Genomic DNA, 27,806 nt, shown 5'->3' on the forward strand with positions numbered 1-27,806 from the left:
GCACTGGAAATCTGTACGACATGACAGATAATAATCTCTGCTAATTATGACAAAATATGCTTAATCATCACAGGAAAATGGCTGGGTGAAAGTGCTGCCTTTGTTTCTCGCTACATCTCTGTTTTCATTTGGCATCATTTACATCATTTACTACTATACACTCCTCTTCCCAGCGCAGAGAAAATACGGTGAAGAGCATAAGCTCTTCTATTTTGGATTCTATTTTGGCTCATCCACAATCAATCCATTTTCTATTCTAGAACTATTTATTTCCAGTGATGATTCATGAGCCAGAAAGAATACTACTCGGTTATCAGATGCCAAGGAGAACTTACAGGAATGGCAATTAGAATGTTTTTTATTGTGGTGAGTGCAGTTGATAGGCGGCCTAGAGAAATAACTGAAATGCAGCGTTTCTGTGCTGTTTTTACAATTGTTTTATAACCACACTTCAAAGTTTTTCATCTAGCTGATGAAAAGAGAAGGTACATGAAAGCAGAAAAAACCCAAACAATGCAACAACCCACCTTGCCAAGTTTATGTCTAGATGGTAGACATTCCTTAATTCTGTAGATTTGCTTTTTCTACTTTATCTCATATTATGCTAAATGATATACTAAATATTCTAGTGCTTGAAAGAAAAAAATAATGTTGGAAAAGTCACTGGTGATCTTTATGCAATGCTTTAGATCTATCATCATCTGACAGTAAGTCATGTATTTTGCACGTGTGCACTATGAATAGTCCTGTCAATTTCACTGCAATCATCAAAAGTATGAGAAATTAATCATGCACAAGCTTGAGGGTTTGTATTCTACAAATCATTTTACATTCAGCATTTATTTGTACACTGCCTAAGGCGAAGAGAAGGACTTAAGACCCTAGAAACAATACAAATAAATAAAAAAGTCAAGCTATTGAGATTTTAGCATTTATTCAAGTGCCACTAGCTTTACCACCAGCTTTTCCTATGCTTATTGAACTTACATTTTAGGTCTGCAAAGCCTGCAAGCTTTTCTAGCTTCTACAACACAATATGATGCCTTTTCCTGAGGAGTTCTTAACTGAGATATTCTTAACCAATTCATTTTGTAAAATTAACTTTAAAAAATACCGGTAGAAGTCTTTCAACTTAGCTTCAAGGAAATGCCAACTTTTAAATCCTTTTTAAAAGGATTTAAACTACTGACTCCAGTTTGTTCCTATGTGACCTTTTTTTCTGATAATAAATCTATTATAGCTTCAAACTTTAGCATGATTTTCTGACCAGGCCTATGTTGGAGATGGAGGGATACTTTTTTTCTTAGAAACACACCGCTCATCAGGGATTACTTCAGTTTCTTTCCCACCCTTTCTAGAAAAAAATGATCATCTTTGAACTGAAATACAAACCAGAAAATGTCAAGTAATTTTCTTTCAAAAAAATATGTGTAACTGAAAAGGAATACATGTGTTTCTAAAATGGAATTAAGCATCCAAAACTAATAGATTCAGTATTATTTTAGCCTGCTGTCTTTACTGAGGTGATTGACTCACATATTTAAGCGGCGTGATGCTTTTTTCTTGTTCACAGGAAAAACAGTGAAAGAAAAACAATTCTGTTAAAAAATACAGTGAAGACTATCTGAATATATCTCATTGCAATTGTCTGAATATTTCATTACACAAGTATTGAAAGGCATATCCTAACAGATGAGGTAAGCATGACTGGGTTTGATGCACTTTTTCCCTTGTAGTGTGAAGTATCCACGGAAGTGATCTGGCACCCTTCTTTCACGTGTTCATTTCATTGCTTTGCCGGTGAATGCCCACTTCCATCCCAGCCACACAGTTCTGCGGCAGCCAGGTACGGACCAGGAGGCACGTCATGGTGTTTCAGAGCAGAGCTGGGATACGGCCTGTGTCTGACAAACAAAGGAGGAGCTTTTTCTGTCAGTTGCAATCACTTCTCTGGGTACCAAATGACCAAAACTAACAAGGCTTCTGCTCGTTTAGCATCTGTTGAACTCCTGTTCAGCTATGGTGACATAACACTAACTTTAATTTGAAAGGCACAGTATTACAAAATGGCAAAAATGGTATCGAAAGAGTCAGGGGAAAAAAGTAATCTTTAACCTTATAAATTCAAACCTTACTTTTCAAGGGTAAGAAGCCCTTTGTTTCATTTGAAGAGCAATGAATGCAGAAGTAGTTCCCAGGAGCTACCTTCCCGAGAAAACCCTCCCAAGGCGCCAGCCCCCGCTGCCAGGGAGCGGGAATCACCTCACGAACAGCTCCCCCGGGAGCCATTCGGCCAGGACCGCTCTCTAGATGCTTCTGCTCACACTTTAAGAATAACATTTCCCACAAATGGTCCCGCTGCCCTCTTTCGACACCCACCTTCAAATGTCTTTGTTTTGTGATGCTGACAAAGACAGAGCCCCGGCGGGCGGGCGGGCGGCGAGGCCGCTCCTGCTCCCCCTGCCTTCGCCCGGAGAGGGCTCCCTCAGAGGGCAGCTCCCCTTATCCCGGCGGGATCCGTGACCCCCAGCAGCAGCACCGGAGGCGGGGGGGACTGCCGCTCCCGCGGGGCTGACCCGCTCCGACCGCTGTGTTCCAGCTCCCCCTCCCGGCCCAGCCGCCACCGGTTCCACCTCACGGGGAGCGGCCCCGGGCTCCCTGCCCCGCCCCCAGCGGGCCATACAGCGCCCCCTGCCGCCCGGCGGGCGCGCCCGCAGCCGGGGGCGGTCCCGGAAGTGCGGGGCGAGACCGGCGGCGCGGCCGGGCCCTCCCCCTCCGTTCCCTTCCGGGCGGTGGTGGGGAGTGGGCTGCGGCACGAGCCGCGATGAGCGACGTGGTGGAGCGGACGCTGAGTGTGCTGCCCGGGCTGCTGGGGCAGCACGAGCCGGGCGCCGGGCCGGGGGGCGCCGGCGGCCCTGCCAGGGCTTCGGCCACCTCCCGGCTCGGGAGCCTTATCCGGAGCATCACGGCGCTCACCTCCAAGCATGTACGGGCGTCGCACCGGGGCGAGCCGGGCCGGGGCGGTCCTCCTGCTCTTCCCGCCGCGTCGGAGCGGGCAGGGGCCCGGCCCTACTCTTCTCCCTTCCCGGCCTCCCTGAGGTGCCGGTGCGGTGGCGGGGGCCCCGTGCGCGGTGGCCCCGCAGCCCCAGTCGGGGCTGTGCCCTGTCGAGCTGCGGGCCCCGCCGAAAGCGTCACTGCAGCGCATGTTCACGGGTGGGCGCATTGTGCTGCTCCGTGGGGGCGTGGTGTGGGAGAACATGGCCGCACGGTGCTGCTCTCTGTGATGGACGCGGGCTGTCCCGTGTTGCTACCGTAAATGAGGTCTACGCTGGCTTCGAGAAGACGGTGGAATACTGCCTTCTTTGACTTCTGTTTCCTGTTTTGCCTCCAAAGTTTACGCGAGATTAAAATTAAAAGTGTAATCTTTTCTAGGAAGAAGAAAAACTAATCCAGCAGGAACTAACCAGTTTGAAAGCAACAGTTTCTGCGCCCACCACAACACTCGTAAGTTCTGTTAGCGGGAGCAGCAGGCCAAAGCTGAAGAAAAAAAGTGTTCTCACTCTTTTTGCTAGGTGGAGTGTATGGGTTATCTGCGTTATAGCTATTTAATCATCAGCATTAAAAGGTACCAATGTCTGTGGTTTTGCAGCATGGTTAAAATAGTGAGGACACTGTGACTCTGTTTTATGTGAATAAACTGTAACAATATGGCGCCCAGAGTCTGTCATTCTGTAGTTTCTGAAATAATGCAGACAAAAAAGATTGGTAATGAGCTGCTTCCATCTAATAACATTCTTTGCAGGCTGACGTTGTTCCTACAATTAATTTGTGCTATATAAGAAGCTGTGCTTTGTTGCAGGAGTTGATATATTCTGGTTTAAATTAGTTAATACATATCTTGGTCCCACGAGTGAGAATTTTTGAAGGGGAAAAATAAAGTTTTACCTCACGCATAGTGAAAACCCATCCCAGGTAGTGTAGTGGTTGGTAAAAATCATCTGTATTAGCACTGTGATCATCTAATACTTCAGATAATTCATATTTTTTGTTTGTCATAATTAATCTAGTGTTGATCACATGCATGGTAATCAAAATAAGATAGCATCTTTAGGGACAATGTATGCTGAGTTCTGCTTTTATGGTAAAAAAATTGATACTGGTTCCCAGAAGAGGTTCATAACAGGAATACGTAGGAGTACCCTGATTTGAAAAAACAGGTGTGAATGCACATATGTTTCTATCAGGTAATGTCCTCTACTTCATTAGAGCAGTGAAGAAGAGTATAAAACATGGCTGACTTAAAATTCTCAATATATTTTTGGTATTTCAGAGACTGATGAAAGAGTGTATGGTGAGACTCATTTATTGTGAAATGCTGGGGTACGAGTCTTCCTTTGGATATATCCATGCAATCAAGCTTGCACAGCAAGGAAATCTTTTGGAGAAAAGAGTTGGTATGTGCATGGAACTATAACCCTAATATGCTCAAACTGTGTTTTTCAAGTTTCTTAGGGTTTATAATTAATGTAAAAATACAGCTTCGAATGTTCTTCTGTTTTCTTGGTCTTGTTTCATAGTCTCTCACCCCTCTTTGAAAAGAACTAAATCCGTAGTTTGTGAGCTGCTCTGTGTCTAACTGTAGAACAGAAGGCAGGGGAAATTAATTTATTTTAAATCATCAGTTGTTCTTTCATTGTTTTGTATTGCTGCACCAATAAACAAGTAATTTAGGAGAAATTTTTTTAAAAGACACATCAAGCTGAGAATGAGTTTTTGACAAGATTTGGTTTTTTTTTCAAGTACTCTAGGTACTACAAGAGTAGACAAAGATGTTAATGTCAGACAATTTCTGCAAGCATAGTATTGGCTTCCCGATATTTAGCTTAAAGATAGTTGTTTAGAATTTTTATAAAGGGCTTATTGCTGTTAGCAAAGTGGCCCAAAAATATTTTCTGGTTTTGTGCATGTAGTATATATTTTTGTTTAGAAACAGTTGTAGGAAATGAGGCAAATAGGGACGTCCTTATAGCACAGGTGCAGAAGTTCCTGAAGAAATCTGTAAGGCTAGTTCAGATTTCTTTGAAATTTCATGCCATTGTGCTTTCCTGGTCTGCCAGTGTGGCTATTATCTTGTTTCCAGTAGATTTGATTTGAAGTAGCTGTCAGCCTGTTTCGTCTGGAGAATTTCCTTGCAGTTGCTGATTCAGCTGCCTAGTGAAGACATTTTTTCTTGTTTGCAGAGAAAATGGTTTAACTCCAAGCAATACTATGTCTGCATACACAGAAGGAAGGCAGTGTCTTGTGGGATATGCTTGTTTGATATCCTGTGTTTGAATTTCTTCTGGATCATCCATTCAAGTATTGGAGTTTCAGAGAGAATGCATTACAAGTGATGATTTAAAGTTGCTTTATCCCTGAGTAATGAAAGCCAGTGTGCAGATGCTCTGATAGGGATTAAGAAATTCTGTCTTCACCAAACCTGGGAGGGCAGGTGGTAAGCTGTTTTGAAGAAAACTTTGTGACCTCTGTAAGTGTCAAGAACCAATGTGTCTTGTCATTAATCAGTTTGAGACCTTTCCATACTAGGGTTGTTTTTGAGAAGGCTTTGGTGAAGCAGTGGGGTTTTTTGGGTTTTGTTTTTTAAATGTAGGTGGTTTTAAGTCCTCTGGACAAAAAGCACCCTTAAGCTTTGATCTGGTAAAAGGATGTTGTCGAGAATGTGTATGTGGGTTTGAGGTTTCCTGGTTGTTGTTCTACAGTTATATGTGATACACGAGGACAACCTTGTCTGTTCTTGGTGCAATATACCAAAGTCTGTATTAAGGAAGTGTTGTCAGTTGATTCAACCAAGATGGGTTCCTCTTTTACCCAGTGTGAGTCTCAGTGAATGAGAGCAAACTACATATTTGCAGATGTGCTAAGCTAATCAAGTGCATAGTTTCACAAGTGGATAAATCAATCTGACAGCACAGACAATACAGTTATTTGAGTTGCTTGTTTTGATCCCTAAGCCCTGTATGAACCAAGACCTTTTTTTACGATTCATCTCTGTGATAAAAATATTGTCATGAGTTGTGGCACACTTTCCCCACACACTCACTGTAAGTCCCTTAGATTAAAAGGAAGAGGGATCTTGAAGAAAAAGGTTTCTGGCAGGTTTCTTTTCTGGGGTTCTGGAATTGTTTCCTTCTTGTTAAGAGATAGCAAGGGAGTTTTCAGCATAGGATGGTGAATTTACTTCTGTTTTCCAAGTTGAATATAAAATTTATTTGAAATGGAACTTTATTTTTTGAGAAAAGAGAAACAAGGAGGTGCATTTGTTGTATGGTCTAGAAAGAATATGTACTTTTCTGTGCAGGGACAATATTTGTTTTCCAGGAGGAGATTTCTCATGGTTTTCTTGGCTGCTGTTTAGCTATAACAGTGTTGTAATGTCTCTGATTTCTCACACCCTATGAATTCTTAGCTGTTATTTGTTAAGCCTTACTGCAACTTAAATATAAGTGGTTTGCCTGGAAATAAAAGAAAGTCTTGATGTTTAAAACAAGCAACTGTCATACAGTGAGGTATTTTTGTTGTCTTTTTTTTATTGTTTGAATTAACTCTGCTTGTATTATAGTCTTAAATTTTCTATCCTGAAGTTGCTTATTGCTTGAAAGTAGTGATGGAGGCTGCTTTCTTTTATAGGTTACTTGGCAGTTTCTTTATTTCTCCATGAAAATCATGAACTGCTACTTCTACTTGTGAACACAGTTGTGAAGGTACAGTGTTTTTGGAGGTCTGGAGGTAAACTAAACTTGGACAAATTCTTCCTGTTTTGTGTCACACAACATCTAAGCTCATTAGTTCCAGCTTGATCTCTTACAGTTGCTGTTTCTTTGGTTAGCAATGAAAATTTGAAATGCCTTTTGTTGGCTTTTTAATTTAATCTTGGCATTCCTGCTGTTGAAGCTATAATGTTAAATTCTTTGAAAGGAGGTATACCGTAAAATTTCCTTTATAAAATGTACCAATTTTATATGTTCTCAACTGCAGGAGTAGTCATGCATGCATATTTTAATGTAAACCTCTGCTTTTAGCTGACAACAAATATCTGTTGGCGTCTTTGTGTTGTTTTGGTAGAAAATGGAAGTATGCTTTGGAGTGATGCTGAAAATCTGTTACCTGATAATATTTCATAGATGTCATCGTCTGTATCACTGCCTCTTGCATGGAGCAATTCTGGCTTACAACAACTTTTTCTGTGTAATGATTACTTTTATAATACAGGCCGAAATCACATAAATTGTAGACTGAAAGTGATGCTCATTTTGCTGTTGTTATTGAAAACTGTTCGACAGTCTTTAAGAATCTGACTTGAAACTAGTCAGGATATATAAAGAAGTGGGAAAAATGAGAGTCCAAAAAGAACTAAATGAAAATAAGCAGAAAAACCTATCTGGTGCAAATGGCCAGAGCAAGTAATGATGCCAGCTGGAAATCTTACACTTTTCATCTGTTTTGAAAAGTAATTCTAGTCTTGTATTTCATGAATTCATCCGTTGTTTTTTTGGTTTATGGTTATAGTGAGCTATGTCTACTATCTTTAATTGTATTTGGGATTGTGAATGTTTATTCTTTCTTTATAGAATGTTATGTGTAGTTTACATCTCTTCTTAGGGAGTAGGTAATGTCTTCTTTTAGTGTGCAAGTATGTAATTGGCAGGATTATTGAGCGTGTTTTTTTTTTTCCTTTGAGCTGTGTCAAAGGCACTAGAGAGAATACTGTTGAGTTCGGTGCAAAGTGACTGATCCCGCTGATCCAGCTGGGGACTCAGCATAGTTTTGCAGTCATCAAACTATTTCAGTAAACAAACATTGAGTGTAGCTCTATGCGTTAATCTTGCATACCTTTAAGATATGAACCTAGTTCTGTAACACAAATGTGAGGAGCTGCATGCTCCTTCTCCCTGTATAAGAGAAGAAAAGAGCTTGATTAGGTCAGTGAGATCTGACACTTCTCAAACATGAACAGACAACAGGACGTCTGGTAGCAGGATGCTTGCTGTAGGTGGGCTAGATCCAGCCTGCATGTGAAAGATTTGGGGTATGTCTGTGCAGGATTTAAAAGTCTAAATGAAAAATTACTGTCTTATTTCAATGATTGTAACAGGACTTGCAGAGCACTAATCTAGTAGAGGTGTGCATGGCATTAACCATTGTCAGCCAGATCTTTCCACGGGAGATGATTCCAGCTGTTCTTCCCCTAATAGAAGACAAGCTTCAGCATTCTAAGTATGTATTCATTTACAGAATTTCAAGTGACCTTGTACTGTTGAAAGACTTAATTTTATAGGTAGTTTTAGTAAAGATGTTTTTTCTCTGAGTTGGTCTTTTCAATTATTACCTTCAGAAATTGTTCCTCTCCTAGTTTTTCTCTTGGATTTTGACTTATTTGCAGTTTTGACTGAGTGCTGGATAGGTATTAATTTTTTTCATAACCAGGGTTTGATAGGTAAATGTAATTGAATTTGTCTTCTGTAGTCCTTTTAACAAACATGTGGATGAAGAAGTGTTTGTAGAGTAAGTGGAGAAACAGGTTGGGATCCCTGAAGTACTTCACTGTTACGTTTTTTTAATAAAGCTTTTTATAGAAACTTTGGTGAAAGTGTATCTGCAGATATCAATACCCCTGAATTGTTTGATTCTTAATTTTTAATATCCCGTACACAGAGGATGACATTAAGTGTTGTGTTGATTAGAAAGGGAACTGCAGAATGGTCGGACTCAGTAACTTCTAGACAGGTGTTTTTTGGAGATCCACACGTGACCACAACAGATTAGCGATAGCCAACTTCATTGTTTATTTGGTGCCCATTCTTTTGAATTGTCAATCTGACATCAAGCCCTACTATATGCTTTTAAGTTTGCTTTGTCAATTCCTCGCTTAGATGGTATTTGCAAAGTCCCTTGTTACCAAATGTGTAAAACATGGGTTCTCATCTCTCTCGAAATCATGATGCTCTGATGGCTGGCCACATAATTTTACATTGCTGTAGAAATAACAAGTGCAAGTTGTTTTGTTAAGTACTTAACATACACAAGCAGCTTAATTTTGTTTTGTGTAAATCTCATTTCACTTCAGGGAAATTATCCGAAGAAAAGCTGTTCAAGCTTTATATAAATTCTATCTCATTGCTCCTAACCAAGTTCAGCATATTCATGATAAGTTCCGGAAAGCCTTATGTGACAGGGATGCTGGAGTCATGGCTGCTTCTTTGCATATTTACCTTCAAATGATTAAGGTAGGCAAAGAATTGGAAGCACAAATTAACTTAGGAGCTTTTCATAGATATATTTTTTTAAAATTTTAAATACAGTGTACTGTACAGAATTTTTGCAGAAAAAACTTACTTGTAATAGTTAAAAATTAATTTATGTGATCATGGATATCTGTGTTATGTTTGTGCTAGTTCTCCAGGTAGCTTGACAGATCCAGTTCTTGCGCGATTCGAATGCTTAGCATTATTAGTGTCCTTAGCTAGAGCATCTAACTTCTAGGGTGTGTTAAAGGGTTTGCTGAAATTTGCTTGTATTTTTTGTGTTTTTTTTTTTACTGTTACCTTCAAGTTACATTCACTTGCTTTGCAAATGTGTGAGAAAATAGCATAGGATTAAAGTGAAGAGTTTACAAGTGTTGGGGGATAAAAGTAGAAGTTTGATTTAAAGAAATGAAACCATCAGTGTAGGTACTTTGATCTTACTGAATTTGTGGATTATGTTGATTGGTTTTACTTTTGTGGTGCTGTATCAAAATCTTTGAACTGTATTTCTTTTTTATTATGTAGGAAAACTCATCTGGATACAAAGACTTGACTGGGAGTTTTGTAACCATCCTAAAGCAGGTAGTGGGAGGAAAGCTCCCTATTGACTTCAATTATCACAGTGTTCCAGCACCATGGTTACAAATTCAGCTTTTAAGAATATTGGGGCTGTTAGGAAAAAATGATCCAAGGTAACCAGATCCTTCTCTGTAATTAAGATTTTGAAGGTACAAAGAATACAGTCATGACCTGTACCTTATAGACAGCTTTCTGGTTGTTTTGTTGAGTGGTTTTTCGTTTGTTTTGTTGTCTTTTTTTTTATAGGAGGGTTTCAGTGTTGAACTTCTTATACGTTTGTTATTAACCAATATAGTAAGCAGATACTTTTTAAACTGCAAAATTAGTTTCTTAGCTTCTGGATTGGCTAAACTATTGATTATTGTGGAATACGCTTAAAATATATTTTTGCTGGGACTTCTGTTACAAGGTTACCAAACTCTGAAAATCCATACTAAAGATACCTTAAAAAGTACTTAACTTATGCTACATAAAAAGTATCATTTTGTGTGGACCTAGTTGTCTGTGATCCTTTTCCTCTTTGTTTTGTTTTTATACAAGCAGCGAGGGAAGTGTGTTTATTCTTGTGACGTCATAAAAGCTGCAAACATCTTGTTAGATGCCATTTAGAAACATGTTATAGAGCTCTTCCATGTTAAAGCAACTCTGTAGATACAAAGAAGTTGTTACAGATTTCAATGCTACTGTTTGAGCTGTTTGGCAAACTACGTGCTTGTTAGTGCTGCAAATAATTTTAGATGTTTTTTCTTGTTAAACAGGACAAGCGAATTAATGTATGATGTTCTAGATGAATCTTTAAGAAGAGCAGAGATAAATCATAATATTACATATGGTGAGTGAGGTTATTTTATGTAATTATCAGTCTTCAGAAAGATTGAAAATGTGAGTAGTTGGTCATGCTAAAATACCTATGCAGTACTTTTAAAAAATCTAATTATATTCTTAATATATAGTAACTGTATTCCGAAGTGTCCAACTAGTAACTTGTAGAACAAGTGATACAGTACAGCAGTACAGCAGTACAGCACAGTTTTTTGTCATTGAAGTAAAACATTATTATTTACTGGGAATTAATTTTGACTGAAAAGCCTCTATCCTATATTTGCATTGTCCTTGGCCTTAAATACAGAAAGTCAGCTGCTTCATGAAAGCTTTTCTTGAACGTTGCTTAAGATGAAATAAAAGAGAAGAAAAATCCTAGTGATACAGCCCCATTTATTAGAAATGCTTAGATCTTCTTTTTGCTGCCCTGAGAAGGGCAATAAAAAGTTTGCAAGAGTGACAGCAGTTCTTTACAGCTGTGTAGGGCTTTCCCTCTAGCCACAGTTAATAAAAATTACACCTTGAGAGTTCAGTGGTAGTGGTGCATGTGAAAAGATGTTTTTGGCACACATATATCTCAATTTAAAATTTCTAGAACACGGTAGAAGACTGTTAATTTCATTATCTTAGCAGAGACATCGGTATTTGTTACCAAACAACGCAAAAGGAGTAATTGCACTGTTAAGTTTTTCTAATAAAAAGCTGAGCAATGTATTTGGATTTTTCTTTGCCTTCCCCTCCCCAAAGATCCAGATCTGATGTTCTAGAACACTACTTTAAAAGCTGTTTCACTAATAAAATAAACTAACCCCCCATTATTTTATTATAGATTTTGTTAACATATAATAAGCTTTTTATAAAACTTCAGTTGCTGATCCCAGACAAAAGAAAAATATAATGGAGTGAGTACTCTTTCTTATGCAAAGTCCTTGGTTATTGCATGTTTCTTGCTTCTTATAGGCAATTGAGTTGTTAATATGCTAGTCTTTCTCAGATCTAGTTTTGTAATGCCTAAGGAGAGTAAGTGGTCGTCTGTTGGACTACTGAGAGACTGAATTGCGAGAACAACTGAAAATTACATCATGATTTTAAACACCAGCTAACTTGGAGAGAGTAACTTGGTCTGAATCTTTGCCCAAATTGCTGCCACAAAGGATTAATTTTTTGTGTGTGTGTGCTGTGCAGTTTACTTCTAGCTTTTTCTCAAACAACTATGCAAAGGGTTTTTTTTTAATAAGGATATTCTTGGGATGATTTTGGCTGTCAGTAGTAGCTAAGAAATCATATGAATTACTGAAAAATATGTTGTCTGAAATGGTTCATAGTTGCCCATTGGCTTTCTAAAAACTGTCCCAGTCCCGTCCCTTGAGCAACTATAGGATACTTGAAGGTTGGAAGAACTTTAAGGACAGAAAGCTGTATACACAATGGCAGAGGCTAATGAAAAAATATGTATGTACTAAAGGATGTGGTGTTTCATCCTGTTTTTACTTGTATCAGTAGGTAGTCTGCAGTTAGATTCAGTGGGGGTGGGACAACGCTGAAATTCCTTGATACTGTAAATGGGCTTGTTTGCTTATTAAAAATTTTTTGCATTATGGAAGTATATAATGCACCTTAATTACGTGTCCTTTTTTTCCCCCACCACAGCCATCTTGTTTGAATGTGTCCAAACAATTTATACAATTCATCCCAAATCTGAACTACTTGAAAAGGCTGCCAAGTGCATTGGAAAATTTGTTTTGTCACCCAAAATTAATTTGAAATACTTAGGTAAGGATACCTGATTTCATTAAGATGCTTTTAATTTGATCATAGTAGTATACATTCTCTTATATCATTATGTCACTTATATTCTAGGTTTAAAGGCTCTGACGTATGTTATCCAGCAGGATCCTAATCTGGCACTTCAGCACCAGATGACAATAATTGAGTGTCTGGACCATCCAGATCCCATTATTAAAAGGGAGGTCAGTGAATTTTTAAATATAAAAAGTTAATTTTTAAGATGGGTGATTGGTTTTCTAAAACGAATAATGTAAAAGGCATATTATGTCTCAGTTATTGTGAGAGGGCAGTTATGAACAATATTAACATGACAAGCTGTGTAGATAAGCAGTGTATTTCATTTAAGACTTGTCAAATACAGTTGCTTGATTTGGCATCACACTAAAGTGTTTCTATTTTCCCGTTTCCTTTTTTGAGTCATCAGAGCCAATTAAATGTATTTTTTGCTTTATCTTTCAGACTTTAGAGCTTCTCTATAGAATTACAAACGGACAGAATGTAGTTGTCATAGTTCAGAAGATGCTTGACTACTTAAAAGAAAGCAAGGAAGAACATGCTATCATCAACTTAGTTGGCAAAATAGCAGAACTAGCTGAGAAATATCCTTTTATTTTTCTGAAGCTTTGGAGTCGGAGCTCAGGCAATTGTAGCATTTGTACCTTTCAAAGCATCTTTCGTCTTTTGAGGTAGGAAGTCTTACAGCTGTGCTTTCCACTCTTCCATATGCAAAAAAAAAAAGCTCAAAAGAAAATGCATACAAAAATGATCAGTGTTTCTTGTATTTCATTGAGAGAAAGTAATGGCACTCAAAATACTTTATTTTGGCTTTGGAGTTTAGAATTAAAACTTTGTATTTTTAAATCAAAACTTTGAAGACTTATACCACTGCATGGAGAGATACGCCTCAGTGCTACATTGAGTGCTGTTCTGTAATTGCAGGCATGATCTTTTTGTTAGAGAACTCATCATTGGTGTATGCATTTTAAGAATAACACATTTTCATAGAAATATATAAAAAGTTTATTTAAATATGCCAAAAAGATGAGTGATGGTTAGGCATTTGACACATGGTGGACATGGCTGTTAGACTTGCCATTGCCTGATTTTCTGTATGATTTCTTGTCTGATAATTTGAGTTGTAAGCTCTTTCTAACAGAGAGCTCCCTTAACATCCTATTTGTACACTGCTTGGCACAGACTAGCATACAAAAAAACCTGTGTTGTCATGCAGTATGCAAAAATAAGACAATAACACCAATGTTTCTGTACTCTTCAAAATTTCCATTTAGTAAGTGTGCAATTTCAGGATTTATTTGAGGGAAGGCAGAAGCTAACTTCCAAAGTTAGCAAAGGCTGATCAAATTTTAAATATATTAAAAAAATGTTTCTTTCTGTGGAGTACTTAGAAACATTTGTTGTTTTTCACGAAATCAACAGCACTTATTCATGCACTACTTGAGATGTATTGATTGGCAAGTCAGCAAATTGCACATAATGGATAACTGTAAAGTTTATGCACAGACTTTTCCAACTGGGAAGTAATTTAAGACTTCTCTACCTGACCACCAGTCTTCATTAATTTTACAGGAAACTCTTTATAAAAGACACAGGAATATTTCCTTTTCAGTTAGATTCACCATCAGGCCCTCAACTTACTGGGGAGAGCAAGATGGGTAGCTTACTTATGGAAAACTTGTTTCCTTACAAAACGCACTTAAAAAATAAAGAAAAAGTTATGCCTTAGCACTTCATTCCTTAACATCTGGACACATATGCCCCTGATGATGAGTGGTTCATCCAAACAATGAATGCTGTGTTTTCAGTTGGAGGTGACGTTGTGCATCCTGATATCCCAAACAACTTTCTGAGACTGTTGGCTGAAGGTGAGTAACTCCCTGAATGCTCTGAAGAATTAGACAGGTTCCTTAATCATCTGGCTTTTCATCTTAAAACACTTTGAAATATTTGATGGGAGGTGTTATTTGTGTTTCAGGCAAAGTATGTATTGTTTTCTATCTAGGATTTGATGATGGAAAAGGTGATGATCAGCTACGGATATATGCAGTACAGTCTTATTTAGCATTACTTGAAGAGGAAGATGCATTGTATCCGCAGAAATTCCTTCAAGTTATGAGTTGGGTAAGGAAGACACATGGTCAAAATTGAATATGCAGATATGAGGAAACTGTCAAAGGTGGTGATGTTTTTAATAAATATTTTAACTTTTATTTTTAGTCATGGATATTCTGTTTTTACTTTGAGTCAAAATAATATGCTGGAATCTCTTTTTAGTGACCTCTTTTGGTGCCTGAGTACTACTTAACTGGTCATAGTTTGTGGAAAAGCTGACTTGCTCCCTTTAAGGCAGGTGACTGCTAGCATGGTTTAGCAGCCACATGAATCCGACTGCATGGTGAGAGCCTGTCTGCCTTCATCAGTAGTAGGCCGGATGTGGTTGTGAAAGGCATCTTTAGCTTTGCAGGTGGATGGCCAAGGGCTATGATAGTATTGTTTGGCACCTGGGTAAACTTCAGCTTTCACCCAAGGAAAAGGCTGCAGTATGAACAAATCATGTTTTGTAAGGGCCTAATTGCTATGTTTAGCTTTCTTGTTGAGACAGCTGTTTGAGTTTTAAGAAGCTAAAAGTTGGAGTCAGGTAAACAAAGATCATTTCAAGCCTTCAACATTTAAAACACAAAAAGGTAAATAATTCAGAACATGTTTAAGTAGTAGTTTCTTGAATGTGAGGTGGTTTTTATTGTGTTTTTATTTATTCTAATTTCAAAACTGAAAGCACTGCTCTGTGTGACTAAATACGTATTTTGTCTGTTCTTTGTGAATAGGTGTTGGGGGAATATTCCAGCCTTATTACAGATGTTGATCCAGAGGTTATTTTGACAAAGCTACACAGCCTGCTGAAGAAGACTTGCGTTACTTCTGAAACTAAAGCATGGATAATGGCTGCAGTCACCAAGATAGCATCACGTACCTCCTGTTCGAAAACAGTTGACAAACTAATCCAAGAATTCAGCAACTCTCTAGAAACCTACATGAGACAATATGTCTTTGAATTGAAGCATCTGTGTGAAGACAAAGTACTGATGAAAAAATTTCTTCCATTTGATGCTAGTTGCAATGACATGGTGGTAAGACAGCTCCAATGTGTGTCCTTCATGCACCTCTTTGTAGTTTGGGGCGGGTGGGGGTGTTGAATAGTTTGGTACAAAGTGTTTTCAAAATTAATGACATTTGACAGTTCTGACTGGTGCCAGTCTTTAGCCTGCTTAAAGCCAGTTTTCAGAAACATACTTTTTCGGGCATATGTGATGAATCATAATATTCTATAGTGAAAGATAAAGAACCGTGGTGTTTAGATAGTAAGCTGGAGTAGCTTTTAAGAAAATTATGATTTCATATGCTGATTTAATTTTTTGGTAGTTTTTTTTTAAAGGCAAGTTAGGCCTGCTTTAGTGATATGGTACAGTTTTTTAATTCAAACATTTGCCTCATATTTAGAAACTACTCATCTTGACACTGAAATGTCCATAATAAGTGATGGAAAATACTATTGATATTGCTGAGGTTTCGGGGGGTGTTTTGAATTTAGTATTTTCATGTTATGGTAGGATCAACCATTTTGGGAAAACTCCACTCTGCTTTTTTCTTTTTTTTTTTTTCTTGTATAGACAAAAATCAGTAGTGGAGGATTTAAGTTACAAATCTCTAGGTCAGAGTCTGTTTCATCATACTTGCTTAACAATTCCTGTTAATACAGCAGCTTTACTGGTAGATGTGGAGATGTGAGACAGAAGATCCTGATTTGCTGATAAGACACGGTATTCTGGTAACATCAGGCTCATGAATAGAAAATATTTTCATTGCTTTGTCATTTTTCTTAATTCTGCGTAGGTAGATGCTTCCTTATCTTTTCTGGATGGGTTTGTGGCTGAGGGACTTGGTCGTGGTGCAGCACCATATAAGCCTCATCACCAGAGACAAGAGGAGAAACTTTCTCAGGAAAAAGGTGACTGTTTACTGCATTTATTAAATAGCTGGTAAATTACCTGATAAGTATTAACAAACAATCTAAGTATACAGTTAATATTATTTTTATAAAGTAATTTTATCTTAATAAGTCTCTTGTCTGTAGACTTAGCGAAGTTCATCTTAGATTTTAGTTCCATATCTGTCTAGCAGGTATATGTAAAGGTTCATGTATCGTAGGTTGCCATTCTGCAGATGAGAGTGTTTCTTTACTGGTTTATGGGGATTATTAAACTGAAAGCAAAGGATTCCTGACTTTACTATACTGAGCACGTAGTCTTGATTGTGGAATTATAGTTTTCAATAATAACCATTGTGAACATATTTTACAACACAAATCATACATTTCTTAGTGTAGGTACAGATAAGACAGCACTGTGTGCTTTTGTTTATTTAAAAATACCCTAAAACTTTACCTATAGTGCTTTTATAAAACTTTTTTGCCATGGAAGTGATCATTCACTTTATTATAGCCAGTCACATAAGTTTTTCCTTTAGGCTCTTAATGATTCACTTTGAGGTTGGAAAGCTTTTGGAAAACATTCCTCAGCTTTCCTTTACTCTTGAAGAATTAGAAAAATTAGTCTGAATAGAAAAATTACATTACCTGTAATGAATTATCATTATTATATAAACGATATATTAATACTAAATTCAAACATGTATTAATTCTATAACAAGAAATAATTAGCTGTTAAAGAACATTATAATTAAAATAATATATCAATATATGAAATTATATATTCTTTAAAACAAGATTTTGACTCTGCAGGTTAATGCGTACAATAAATTTTGCTTGGCAAAATTTAACACTTTTCTGAGTAGTGATAAATTGAGAGTATTACATCTACAGCCTCTACTTTAAGCCTGCTAGAAAATTCAAAATTTTGGTGGAGAAACATTGAACAAGGTCAGATATGTTGAAACTGAATATACTGGGGTTTTTTGGTGTATGTAAAGCCCAATGAGAGATACAATCTACCGTATGTCAGACTGAGCTCATAGTAGTGCTTCATACTGAGGTGTTGAGAACAAAATTAGTGGCCTTTGCTGCTGAAGAACATCCATTTAGCACTCTAGTGTTCACAGTGTTCTTACAATTTTGCAGGAAAGCTATTGTAGGAAACAGATTACGAACTGCTGTTTTTTCTCAGTCACAAGTGCCGATTAGCATCTTCCACTGGTTCATAAATTCTAGGAATTAAGGTATAGGTGACATAGAATATTCAGAAATATTCTAGAAGGGGAGTCCACTGAGTTTATTGAAATTCTTTGTTTATAGATAACTAAATTTATGGGTTGGTAGAACTTGAATATGTTTATGTGGATTCTGTTAATCACAACGCCCCTTGGATCTCTGTTCCTTCTTGCTTCTTTATGGGACAGGATTCTTCCTCCTTTATCAGGAGACTTCTGTCATCCCCGATGCCCAACAGATTTGCCCTGCTGCTTCACTTTGCTGGGAAGAAGAAAGTGTAAGGCTGGGGTGGAGATGAGGGAAAGGGACTGTACCCATTGATAGTTCCTGGGCTGCAAAGGAGAGTCTGTGCTCTGCTTCATACATAATAGACTGTTTATGTTATAGTCCAAAACAATATTTAGAAGCTATTCAAACTACATTTTGATTCATAAAGCATAGCTAAGGTGTCTGGTTCTGAATCCAGATTTGCAAGTCTTAGTGAAAATGATTTATCACCCAAGGTGTCAAGTATGTTTGCAAAGCAAACAGTGATATATGGACATAATGCTGTGGACTCAAAATGTTATTTAGGCTGATGAACAAATGGAAAAGCTCACTTATTTAGATTCAGTATAGTACTTGGGTCTACAAATACTAAGCAGCAGCAGATGTTTTAGTGATATGCTATAAAGTCACTATTTCTGTTTAATTTCGATATTTAAAACAAAATACCAAATGAATACATGTTTTGGATAAATCCTCTGTGTGTCTAAAAAAACTACTTGAGAACAGAAACATCTATTTTTAATGAGGATAGGATCCTGAGTGGGAAGCCTGAGAAGTGCAGCAGTACATCATATCTATTTTCAAAAAATAGATTTCTTTCTTAGTTTTTATGCCTCATTGTAATATTAAGATTCTGTCTGTCTTGCAGCTCTGAATTTTGAACCTTATGGATTGTCATTTGCTTCAAGTGTGTCCTCATCTGGCATCACCGGCAGACAGTCCCCCACTGTTTTATCTTTTGGTTCTGATACGTCTGGTAATAGTGCTGAGACAGGGCATAAAGAGTGAGTTAATTTGTGTTTGAAATGAAGTACATTTAAGCTTCTGTTCTTGTCAGTTTCATGGGTCTTTACTTCTTTATTACATGGAACTAAAAATAATACAGTTGAACTTGGAAACCTCTATCATATAAGAAGAAATTCAGGATAGCATCTTCTTTGACATAACTAGAAGAAAAGCTAATGCAGTTAGACTGTTTTTCTGCTTTCTTCATAAAGTATAAATCAAGTGATAGTTAATGCAGTAAAATTGGGACAGGATTACCTGACGGTTACCTGATTTAAGTATTTTCTCTGACTTCTTTCTTTTTCTTACAGGCTACACTTACTTTTTATGGGCTTACAATAATGTATCTTTTAAGGAAACTTTTTTAGATAAGTGAGGCTAAGATTCGCAGTGTAAGATACTCCTTAAGTTTTAGAACACAACAAATTAATTCCATATCCAAAGTTTCATACAAATTAATAACTTCATTTATAGTCTGGTAAATTGGTGTGCAGGAAACCTTGGAAGCTTTTTCAGATTCTTCAAGCAGTTTGTGTAAGAAAATTTGAGTGAGGCTTTTAGATAGAGGACTTGTAGCATTTAGCCTGTGTCTGTTGAATTATCTTCTGCTAGAGTTCAGGGTGTCTGAGAACAAGAACACTTTTTATAAGAAAAATACTTTCTAGGTCTCTTCTAATTTTCAGACTCTTACATTAACCTAAATTATTTTTTAAGGAATCAGCAATAGAACTATTTAAATATACTTAGAGATTCCCAGAATCTTTCTCCTGGGGAGAAAGACAGATACCATGTTGCTTGTATTCACTTCTGAAAAATAGTTCAAATACATTGTAAATGTAATCCAAAACTCTGGATGGAGTTGGCAAACAGTCTACTACTGGCTGCAGGTGTCCAATGCTGACTTAGCATAGGTCTGTACTTAGGACTATATAGCCTAGTCCAAGTTTGCATTTGCAGGGTGTTTTAAAAGTAGTGAGTGATATTAGTAACATAGAACTTCATGCAGATGCAGAAGTGTTCATTTATATTCTGCTACTCGCTGTGTATATCAATGTACCAGAGTTGTGAATGGTTTTTAAAGTAGAATGTTGGTGTTTTTATGTTCATATGGTTGATCCTGCTTTGTTTTTCTTCTTAGGACAAATACTTTGAAACTTGAGGGAGTACGCAAGCTATGGGGAAAAGAAGGTTATCTTCCAAAAAAAGAAAACAAAGTAGGGAAAGAAAATGAGCCACAAACTGTTGCTTGTGGCAGCTTATTAGCAGGACAAGTGGGTGATCCTCCTGCATTGCGGTCTGAACAAGTTGCCATCCTCTCTGAGGAAGACAAAGAGAAGCAGCAGTTAGCATCAACTTTGTTTATTGGGCTAGGATCAAATGCTGGTGTCAGTCTGGTAAGTGTTTTTTTTTTTTTCAGATTTATCAGTTTAAAGTTTATATATTGTTGTTTACAATTACGGATATGTATATGCAAATGGTGATCAAATTAGTATTGTGGTAAAATAAGGCAAAAAAACTCAAGACATTGAAAAAATATTGAAAATTAGTTCTGTAATCTGATAATTTAAGAGCCTGGAATGGGTTGGTTATTACTTGATGAAGCAATCTCTGGAGCAGATCTGATTCAGTAGCTAGAACTTCCCTCTGTTTACATGTTGCACTTCAAATTCTAGTCTGTTTTCCCTAACAACTGTTCCTTGACCCAACTTTGCAGAGCTGTTGGGATTAATTTGGCAATAAGGCTAGAGTTTGATGCTCTATGTCAAGACCACTTTTTATTTATGTATGGTCATACGCAGAACATCACCTAATGGTGAATTCTTTGATCTTTTTAAGACTGGCATTATCATATTAGCCAGCTCCAATCTTGGCATTTATCACTGGTTTAACCAGAAAATGTTTACCTGTGCTTGCTTTTTAATAGGAACTTTTAGTTTATGTTTTAGAGAACCTAGAGTCATTCTTGCATTATAAGCTAATCCAATACCCTGTAGGAAATACAACAAAAGCCCGTTACTGGATCCATTAAAATGTTTGGAATCTATTTGTATTTGTTGTCTGAATTGATTCCTTTGCCATTATTTGTTCTTGCTCACTCTGTTTCATGCTCTTAACAGTAACACAGCTGGTTGCTAGAAATTTCCCCACCCATTTTTTTTCCCTTTTTCCTTTTCAGATGGGGAAAGCGGACACATCTACTCAGAAGTTCAAAAGAAAATCAAAGATAAATGAAACTCAAAATATTGAGGAGGCATCAGACTTCCAAAATGCTGCTGCTTCAGATTTTGGTCCCTTACTTGATACAGTACCTATTAACATGGAAGACTGTGAGGGAAATCTACACACAAGATTAAGGAAGGCCTCCCTGTGTTCTTCAGATATTGTAGAAGATAATTTAGCATTTGAAACACCTCAGGCCCTAAAAAAATCTGGGCTGGATCAAAGACTGTCAGATAGTAGGCTGTCACAGTCGTCTTTGTTTGCTGATAGTAATATTGAAATTTTTCAGCCTCCTCCAAGTGCTCAGTGTGAAAGTGCCAGTAAAACACCACTGGTCCCCTCTTTACCAGAAGAGCTCGAAGAGCTCACTCATTCTGAAGTAGTGGAACTTTGTCAGAATGATGCCTTAGCTCTCTATTTATGTAAGGTGTGGACAGATGACTCTTTGTTGCTCACTGTTTTTGTTTCAAATAAAACCATTTCTGCACTTAGTGCTGTGAACTTAGTGTTTGAAGAAGCGGAACATTTTCAGGTAAGAAACTTTGTTTCATTATATTTCAAATTCACTTGGAACTTCTCGCTTTTTGCTTGCATTTATGTGTGCAATATTGGCTATTAGCCATGCCTTTTTCCCAAAACATTTCCTTAAAATCTATGGTATGGCTATTGCACACATCCTAAAGAGTAATGAAAGAAATCTCAATACTAAGCTTGTGTCATTTGGTATAAAAGTTATCATCTCACTTCTATAATTCACCTTGATTTCGTTTACTGCTGCTTGCCTCCATATAACAAATACGTATGACTTTTCAGTTCTGAATTCAGCTTGTGTTTAAGAATAAAACCTAACCAGCCATAGTCTGAATGGTATGACTTGAGCTGCCAAAGAAATCACCATGTAACATTTTTGTCTGGGTGTGACTCTTGAGCTTGTGCATTCATTTGTATTTATCTGACAAACAGATGTGGTGCAGTTTCTTCCTTCACAAAAAATTTGTGTAAGGTTGGTTCAAGTTTGGTTTTTCTTTCTCAAAGACATCAGTCATATTTAATTCTTGTTCTCATGCATTCAGCTGATGTTGGAGAAGTGTTGGTCAGTTTACTTCTCTGACATTAGCTATATCTGGGGCTTAACTATGGTTGGTAAAAGCATGTGATAGTTTTGATTGAAACTTAACTCGAAAGCTATTTAGGAATTGCTTGTTGGCATGTTATCCATGGGTGTTGCTGAAAGAAGCATAGAATTGTGAAACCTTGGAGAAACTTAGCAAGTGATAACTGGATAAAGAGAATTAAGCAGAGTATTTATTTTAGAATTGACTTAATCAAGGAACTGCTAATTGGTTATGAAGTCTTCCCTCCTATTTCTGGCTTGAATCAAACCTGTCTTGGCATTGATAGAAAGCAGGCATCTCATGTCTGGTTTTCTGCCTTGTAATTCATGTAAGTTTCCACACAGACCACTGCCACAGATAGATTGTCTGTTTCTAGTTTGGAGAGGCCAGAGACTGCTGAGTAATCCTGAAATTATCCCTGCCATTAGGGATGGTTTCTCAACTTCTTGCTTTTAGCACAGAGCTTGGGGTATATTGCAGTGTTGCTTGCTCTTGTATATTGGTTTATTTTGGGACTGAATTACTGAATTCAGGTTCCTGGTCATCAGTTCTTTGGCCTCTCTGAGCAGTCATTTGGGGGTAGGGGACAAAGCCACTTGGCAGAAAGAGATCAATGTCTCCAGTGTTTTAATTCTTGTAGAACTTTTGTGGAAGTTAATGATTGATTTATCCTTGATGAAAGCTGAGAAATGGTAGCTCTGTTCACTTGCCAAATAGTCCAAGAAAAATCAACTGAAATAAAATGCACTTACACAATTTTATAGCTGTATCTTAGCCACTTAGACAACTTGACAGCAAGACTTTCATTCTATGTTCCTTTAAAAAAAATTATATAGATTTTGGAGAGTCCCTCCTATCAGTTTCCTGTAATTGAAGCTCGAAGTGTGGAACACTGCCAGAAAAGTGTGTGGATGGACAAAATCTGTACACAGGGAGTTCTTTCTGGTTCCCTTAATTTCCAGTCAGAGATGGAAACTCGCCTTGAATTTTCAGTAACTTTATCATTGTTGGACTTCATCAGGTAAATAAAATAAACTGCAGTTTTTAAAAATGTGTGTGCTCAAACAAGTATTAGACAAGGGCAGGACGATTTTGGGTATTGATTATGAAAATGTAAGGTTTCATCTTGAGCAGCTAATTTTAATATAGTTGACATAACTGTTAAAAATAGTAAATGATGATTTATAGACTTTCAAAAAAGGGGCAAAGTTCCAGGAAGAAATATACATCCAGTGAGAATACTGACAGTAGCTGCAGGTTAGAATAGTCTTGAACTGCAGAATGTGTTTTTGAGGAGGCTAACAGAACTGAGTGAACAGAAGGGCATGCTGTTTTAAATGTGGCATAATATAAAGATGTCAAGCTGAAATAAGTGATTTGGGTACAGAGACCCATACATTACATGCAAAGGCTGACAACTTTTGCAGGGGAAGAAGAAATCTCATTCTATTAACTCTTGAACACTGCATTTATTTTAGGAGTAGAAAAAGCAAGTGTTCTTTTTCCAGTAGACTTTTCTATTTTATAGTGAAATACAACTTGTTTACTTTAATGAAGCCTACCTCTCATCAAACTCATTTTGTCTCTTTCAATGGGTAAAAATCTCAAGGCCATTCACTCTGGTCTTCCATTTACACAGAATAATGTTTTTTTTTTTTTAACTTAGAAATCTAGAGCAAGAAATAGAAACTTTTTAAAATGTTAAGCTGGGAAGAGGAGGGGTTTGTTTAATCTAATCTGTATTTGCTTATTGCTTGCTCTATTGTTCAGTTGCTTCCAGATATGACTTTTTGGGAGGCCATATATATTCTGAATAATGTATCTTATTTTGCTAAGATATGTGGTGAACTTATTTTTAGGCCAATGGAAATGACTACAGAAGACTTTGGGAATCTGTGGTTGTCCCTTTCCAATGACGTGAAACAGAATATAAAAATGTCATCTTGTCAAGATTCCCTTTCAGCAGCTCTGAATACATTGCAACAGAAGCTGAAACTCCATATAGTTGATATTATAGGTGAGTGAAAGTATGCTGTAAGGTTGCTTAAACCTATAATTTGTCCCAGGAAAGTAAGTGCATGGGAGCAGGTATCTTACAGTTCAATGCAGGGAGTGTTTAGGAGCATAGTAAGCACGCGACCATTGTCCTATGGACTTTATTTGGCCTTACTCAGGGGTCTCTGTGAAGACGATGTAAAGGTACAAGTATACAGCAAACAGTAAATTTTATAAGGGAGCAAACTGTTGCACTGTCGAGTTTTGGACAGGAGAAAAAAATGGTAATGAATCATAGAACCATCAAGGTTGGAAAAGACCTCTAGGATCATCAAGTGCAACCATCATCCCAACACCACCATGCCTCCTAAACCCTGTCCTGAAGTGCCGCATCTACACGTCTTTTAAATACCTCCAGGGATGGTGACTCCACCACCTCTCTGGGCAGTCTGGTCCAATGCCCAACCACTCTTTCAGTAAAGAAATTTTTCCTAATATCCAACCTAAACCTCCCCTGACGCAGCTTGAGGCCATTTCCTCTTGTCCTATCCCTAGTTACATGGGAGAAGAAACGAACACCCATGTCACTACAGCCTCCTTTCAGATAGTTGTAGAGAGTGATAAGGTCTCCCCTCAGCCTCTTCTCCAGACTAAACAACCCCAATTCCCTCAACCTCTCCTCATCAGACTTGTTCTCCAGACCCTTCACCAGCTTCATTGCCCTTCTTTGGACATGCTATAGCTTCTTTGAAGCTATATAACAAATGAAGCTGGGGTTACATGCAGGAGGCATGGTTTTTGGTGACATGTTAGAGGAGTAGGGGTAAGAGTAGAAGAGAACAGCAGAAATGGAGTTTGAGAGAAAGATACTTTTTTTGTGTGTGTGAACTATGCTATAGCTATTGTTACTTGTTAATTGTTACTTCATTTTTTTCTGTGGCCTCTGTTGTTTTAAGGTAATGAGGGAATACTGGCATGCCAGCTACTTCCATCTGTGCCCTGTCTGCTGCATTGTCGTACTCACTCAGGGATGCTGGCATTGTGGTTCAGATCACCTTGTTCTGCTCTTCCAGATGGTTTGCTTTATCAGTGTCAAAAGGTGATGGAGGAATCCTAATAACAATAGTACCTGCCTTAATCTATTTGGTGTGTGAAAATCAAATGAAAGATTTACACAGTTGCACAGATAATTACCAAAGCTAAATGAAGATACCGCTTTTCAGAAGCATTAAAATTTTATTCCAGCTGGCATATGTTATGTGGACTTGTGGGGGAAGAATGATGGCCTAAATTATGCCTGCAAAAACATGCTCAGGACTGTACAGCGACTAACAACTAATCCATTAAAGTATTGTTACCTGTTTAAGTGAAATGTATATTAATTTTGTTGTAAATGACTGAAAGTTATTTATTTTTATTATGCAGCTTTTATAGATGCCAACAATTATTCCTCATAGCAACTACATAAATATGATTTTAAAGAAAACATATCTCCATTATGAGGTCTGACTTGATCAGTTATCAGGATCATCCGATTTTATTTTGATAACTTTTCTAAATCTATTTTTAAGCACTGCGGGCAACAAGAGCCGTATTGGTTGTTGTGTAAAGTCACTTACATAGTAACAAATGCGTGTTTTGAAAATAGTTGAAAGATTTCAGTGAGCAACACACTTCCCATGATATTTGATAGTTACCATTTAAGTAGTCATGTCTAAATAGGTTTTTGATAGGAGACAGACGTGAAATTGTACGGAAGCACCTCATGGGGGATGATCTAAGGCCCTTCAGGTTAGTTCCTGTCTGCAGTTCTTCCTGCCTCATGTTTGTCACGTTCCTTTTCCTTAGGGGTCTGTGACAGTCACTGAGTATTCGTACATGCCTGAAGATAAGTTTCATGGGGATCAGGACTGAGCTGGGGGTAGTTGGCTGTGGACATGTTGACTAGTTGGTAGTTGGCTGGTGGGCATGTTCATTGCTCTCCAGTCAATTCCATAAATTTAATCAGGCCAATATCTCTGTCCATGAAAATGTACATGGAGGAAATTTTCATTTATTTTGAATTATTTATATCCTCAGTATGACTCTTCAAATCTTTGACTTGCACAGATGTGGCTGTTTTGTGTGTGTGCATGGCTAGGAAGTGCAGTAAGGCATGAAAGATCTAAATCAGAGCACCATATGTGATAAATCTGTATGTCTAGATTGTATCCTTTTCTTCCTGAAATAACCTCACAGTCTTGAAAATCCAGCAATCTTAATTTATTTAGATATTGAATGAAAACTTTAATACTGTTTAATATTATTTATAACTGGTCATGTTTTTAATTTTAAAACATCAGAGATGTACACACAGTTCAGACACAATATAAATGGATTCTACAGCGGAATTCTCTTGTTTGTGTGTAATATTAACAAGGAAATTCTTTGTTATGTTTCAGTGTTATTGATTCTCACCCAATAAGCACTGGTTGTAAAGGAAAATAAAATATTCTGTTACTTTGCTAGTGTTTTGGTAAATGTTCAGGAAACAATCATAAGAATGTTAATGTGCTGATAGTTTCTTTTTCCTTTTTTGTTTACTTTTTTTAAGTCAAACCTCTTGTGTTATCACAAGTAAAATCATTTAAAGCTTCTTTTTTATTGCTGTTTCAGTACCCTCTTACTGAGGAATTTAAAGTGCACTGAACTTGTAAATATAATTCATGTTCTGTATACTTTAATGTTTATTTGGCACTTTAAGACAGTTTATATAAATGAAAACTGATTTATAGGGGAATAATTTCCAGCAAACTATTTCCCTGCTGGTAAATCAGACTTGTGTTACACAGTTGGGATTTTGTAATTGTATGAACTAAAGTAGAAATATTTGTTTCTGGCCTATGCATTTAAACCATTTCAGCAATGCGATGTTCAATTTCCTAGTGTTTAAAGAGAACAGAAAAACACAAAGTCTTCTAGTGTTAATGTAATGTTCTTTATAACATTTTTCACCATATGAATAGCATCACCATCTTTGCATTTCTTGTAGTTTAATAAAATTGTTTCATTCAAAAAAAATTAGCTCAATACTTGTTAAATATTCCTTGCTACCACATGTAGCAGTGTTTCTGCGTATTAAGAACTAGCTTCTGTTTTAGTTGTTTCTCTTTGCATCTTGAACAGTGGTGAAGTCTTGAATCCATTGGTGATTTAAACATCCTGTGGCTCAGTTGGAGGTGTAAAAAGAGTGGAAGAGTACACTTCAGATCTTCTGAGCAGCATTCTGTGTGCCAGCTCACATTATCTCACACTTTTTGGAATAATGCCGGATTGTGGGGTTTGTTTTCAGGCATCATAGGAAACTTTGGGGTCTCTTGTTAGTCATAGCTGACAGCAATAGCTTTTTTTTAAAGTCCAGTGCTAACATAATGCATGATTTGCTATAGTATTGAGGAGGAGTTGGGAGTTTGGGAATTTTGATGTAGTTGTTGAATTGAAGGTGGTTGCAGCCCTGATCTAAATCCTGAGGCTGTTTTGTATGGTGTGGCTGTCGGTGTGTAAGAAGAACGCATGCTACACTGCAGTTCTGGCTGAGTTGGGAGCTTAGGCTCTTCAGAACCTCAGCAATTCAGTGGTGGGCATCCTCTGATCTTGATCTATCATCCAGTTGTCTGGATGATATATGAAATATATCTGAATATATCTGAA

General features: G+C 37.4%; 2 protein-coding genes across 5 annotated transcripts in view; one reads left to right on the forward strand and one right to left on the reverse strand.

The window, feature by feature from the left end:
* SCG3 (secretogranin III) overlaps window positions 1-3,274 on the reverse strand; it is a 31,134-nt gene extending 27,860 nt beyond the window's left edge. For both annotated transcript variants that reach the window (XM_075100371.1, XM_075100370.1), the window contains exon 1: window positions 2,977-3,274. In XM_075100371.1, the coding sequence (XP_074956472.1) occupies window positions 2,977-3,259 (283 nt within the window). In that variant the 5' untranslated portion in view covers window positions 3,260-3,274. The remainder of the gene's footprint in view (window positions 1-2,976) is intronic.
* Window positions 2,745-27,179, forward strand: AP4E1 (adaptor related protein complex 4 subunit epsilon 1). 3 transcript variants are annotated; one of them, XM_075100367.1, is made up of 21 exons: window positions 2,745-2,986; window positions 3,433-3,504; window positions 4,331-4,454; window positions 6,688-6,761; window positions 8,153-8,274; window positions 9,125-9,284; window positions 9,828-9,994; window positions 10,640-10,713; window positions 12,354-12,476; window positions 12,564-12,673; window positions 12,951-13,090; window positions 14,262-14,374; window positions 14,485-14,630; window positions 15,335-15,637; window positions 16,401-16,515; window positions 18,650-18,785; window positions 19,925-20,180; window positions 20,963-21,538; window positions 22,958-23,142; window positions 23,981-24,138; window positions 25,073-27,179. In XM_075100367.1, exons 1-21 carry the CDS (start codon window positions 2,825-2,827, stop codon window positions 25,231-25,233), a joined length of 3,477 nt encoding a protein of 1,158 aa, XP_074956468.1. In that variant the 5' UTR covers window positions 2,745-2,824; the 3' UTR covers window positions 25,234-27,179. The 3 variants fall into 3 exon arrangements, with proteins under 3 accessions (XP_074956468.1, XP_074956469.1, XP_074956470.1); XM_075100368.1 differs by having other exon boundaries at window positions 14,512-14,630; XM_075100369.1 differs by lacking the exons at window positions 2,745-2,986; window positions 3,433-3,504; window positions 4,331-4,454 and having other exon boundaries at window positions 6,687-6,786.
* Window positions 27,180-27,806: the final 627 nt, after the last annotated feature.

The sequence above is a fragment of the Phalacrocorax aristotelis genome, chromosome 7, assembly GCF_949628215.1.
Source record: "Phalacrocorax aristotelis chromosome 7, bGulAri2.1, whole genome shotgun sequence".
Classification (NCBI taxonomy): Eukaryota; Metazoa; Chordata; class Aves; order Suliformes; family Phalacrocoracidae; genus Phalacrocorax; species Phalacrocorax aristotelis.

Bases quoted from the DNA above. Each gene is read 5' to 3' on its own strand.
- AP4E1 (XM_075100367.1), top strand. From the start codon at position 2,825: ATGAGCGACGTGGTGGAGCGGACGCTGAGTGTGCTGCCCGGGCTGCTG. The intron at 9,285-9,827 runs GTAGGCAAAGAA...TTTATTATGTAG, and splicing joins TTTACCTTCAAATGATTAAG to GAAAACTCATCTGGATACAA. The intron at 18,786-19,924 runs GTGAGTTAATTT...TTTTCTTCTTAG, and splicing joins GCTGAGACAGGGCATAAAGA to GACAAATACTTTGAAACTTG.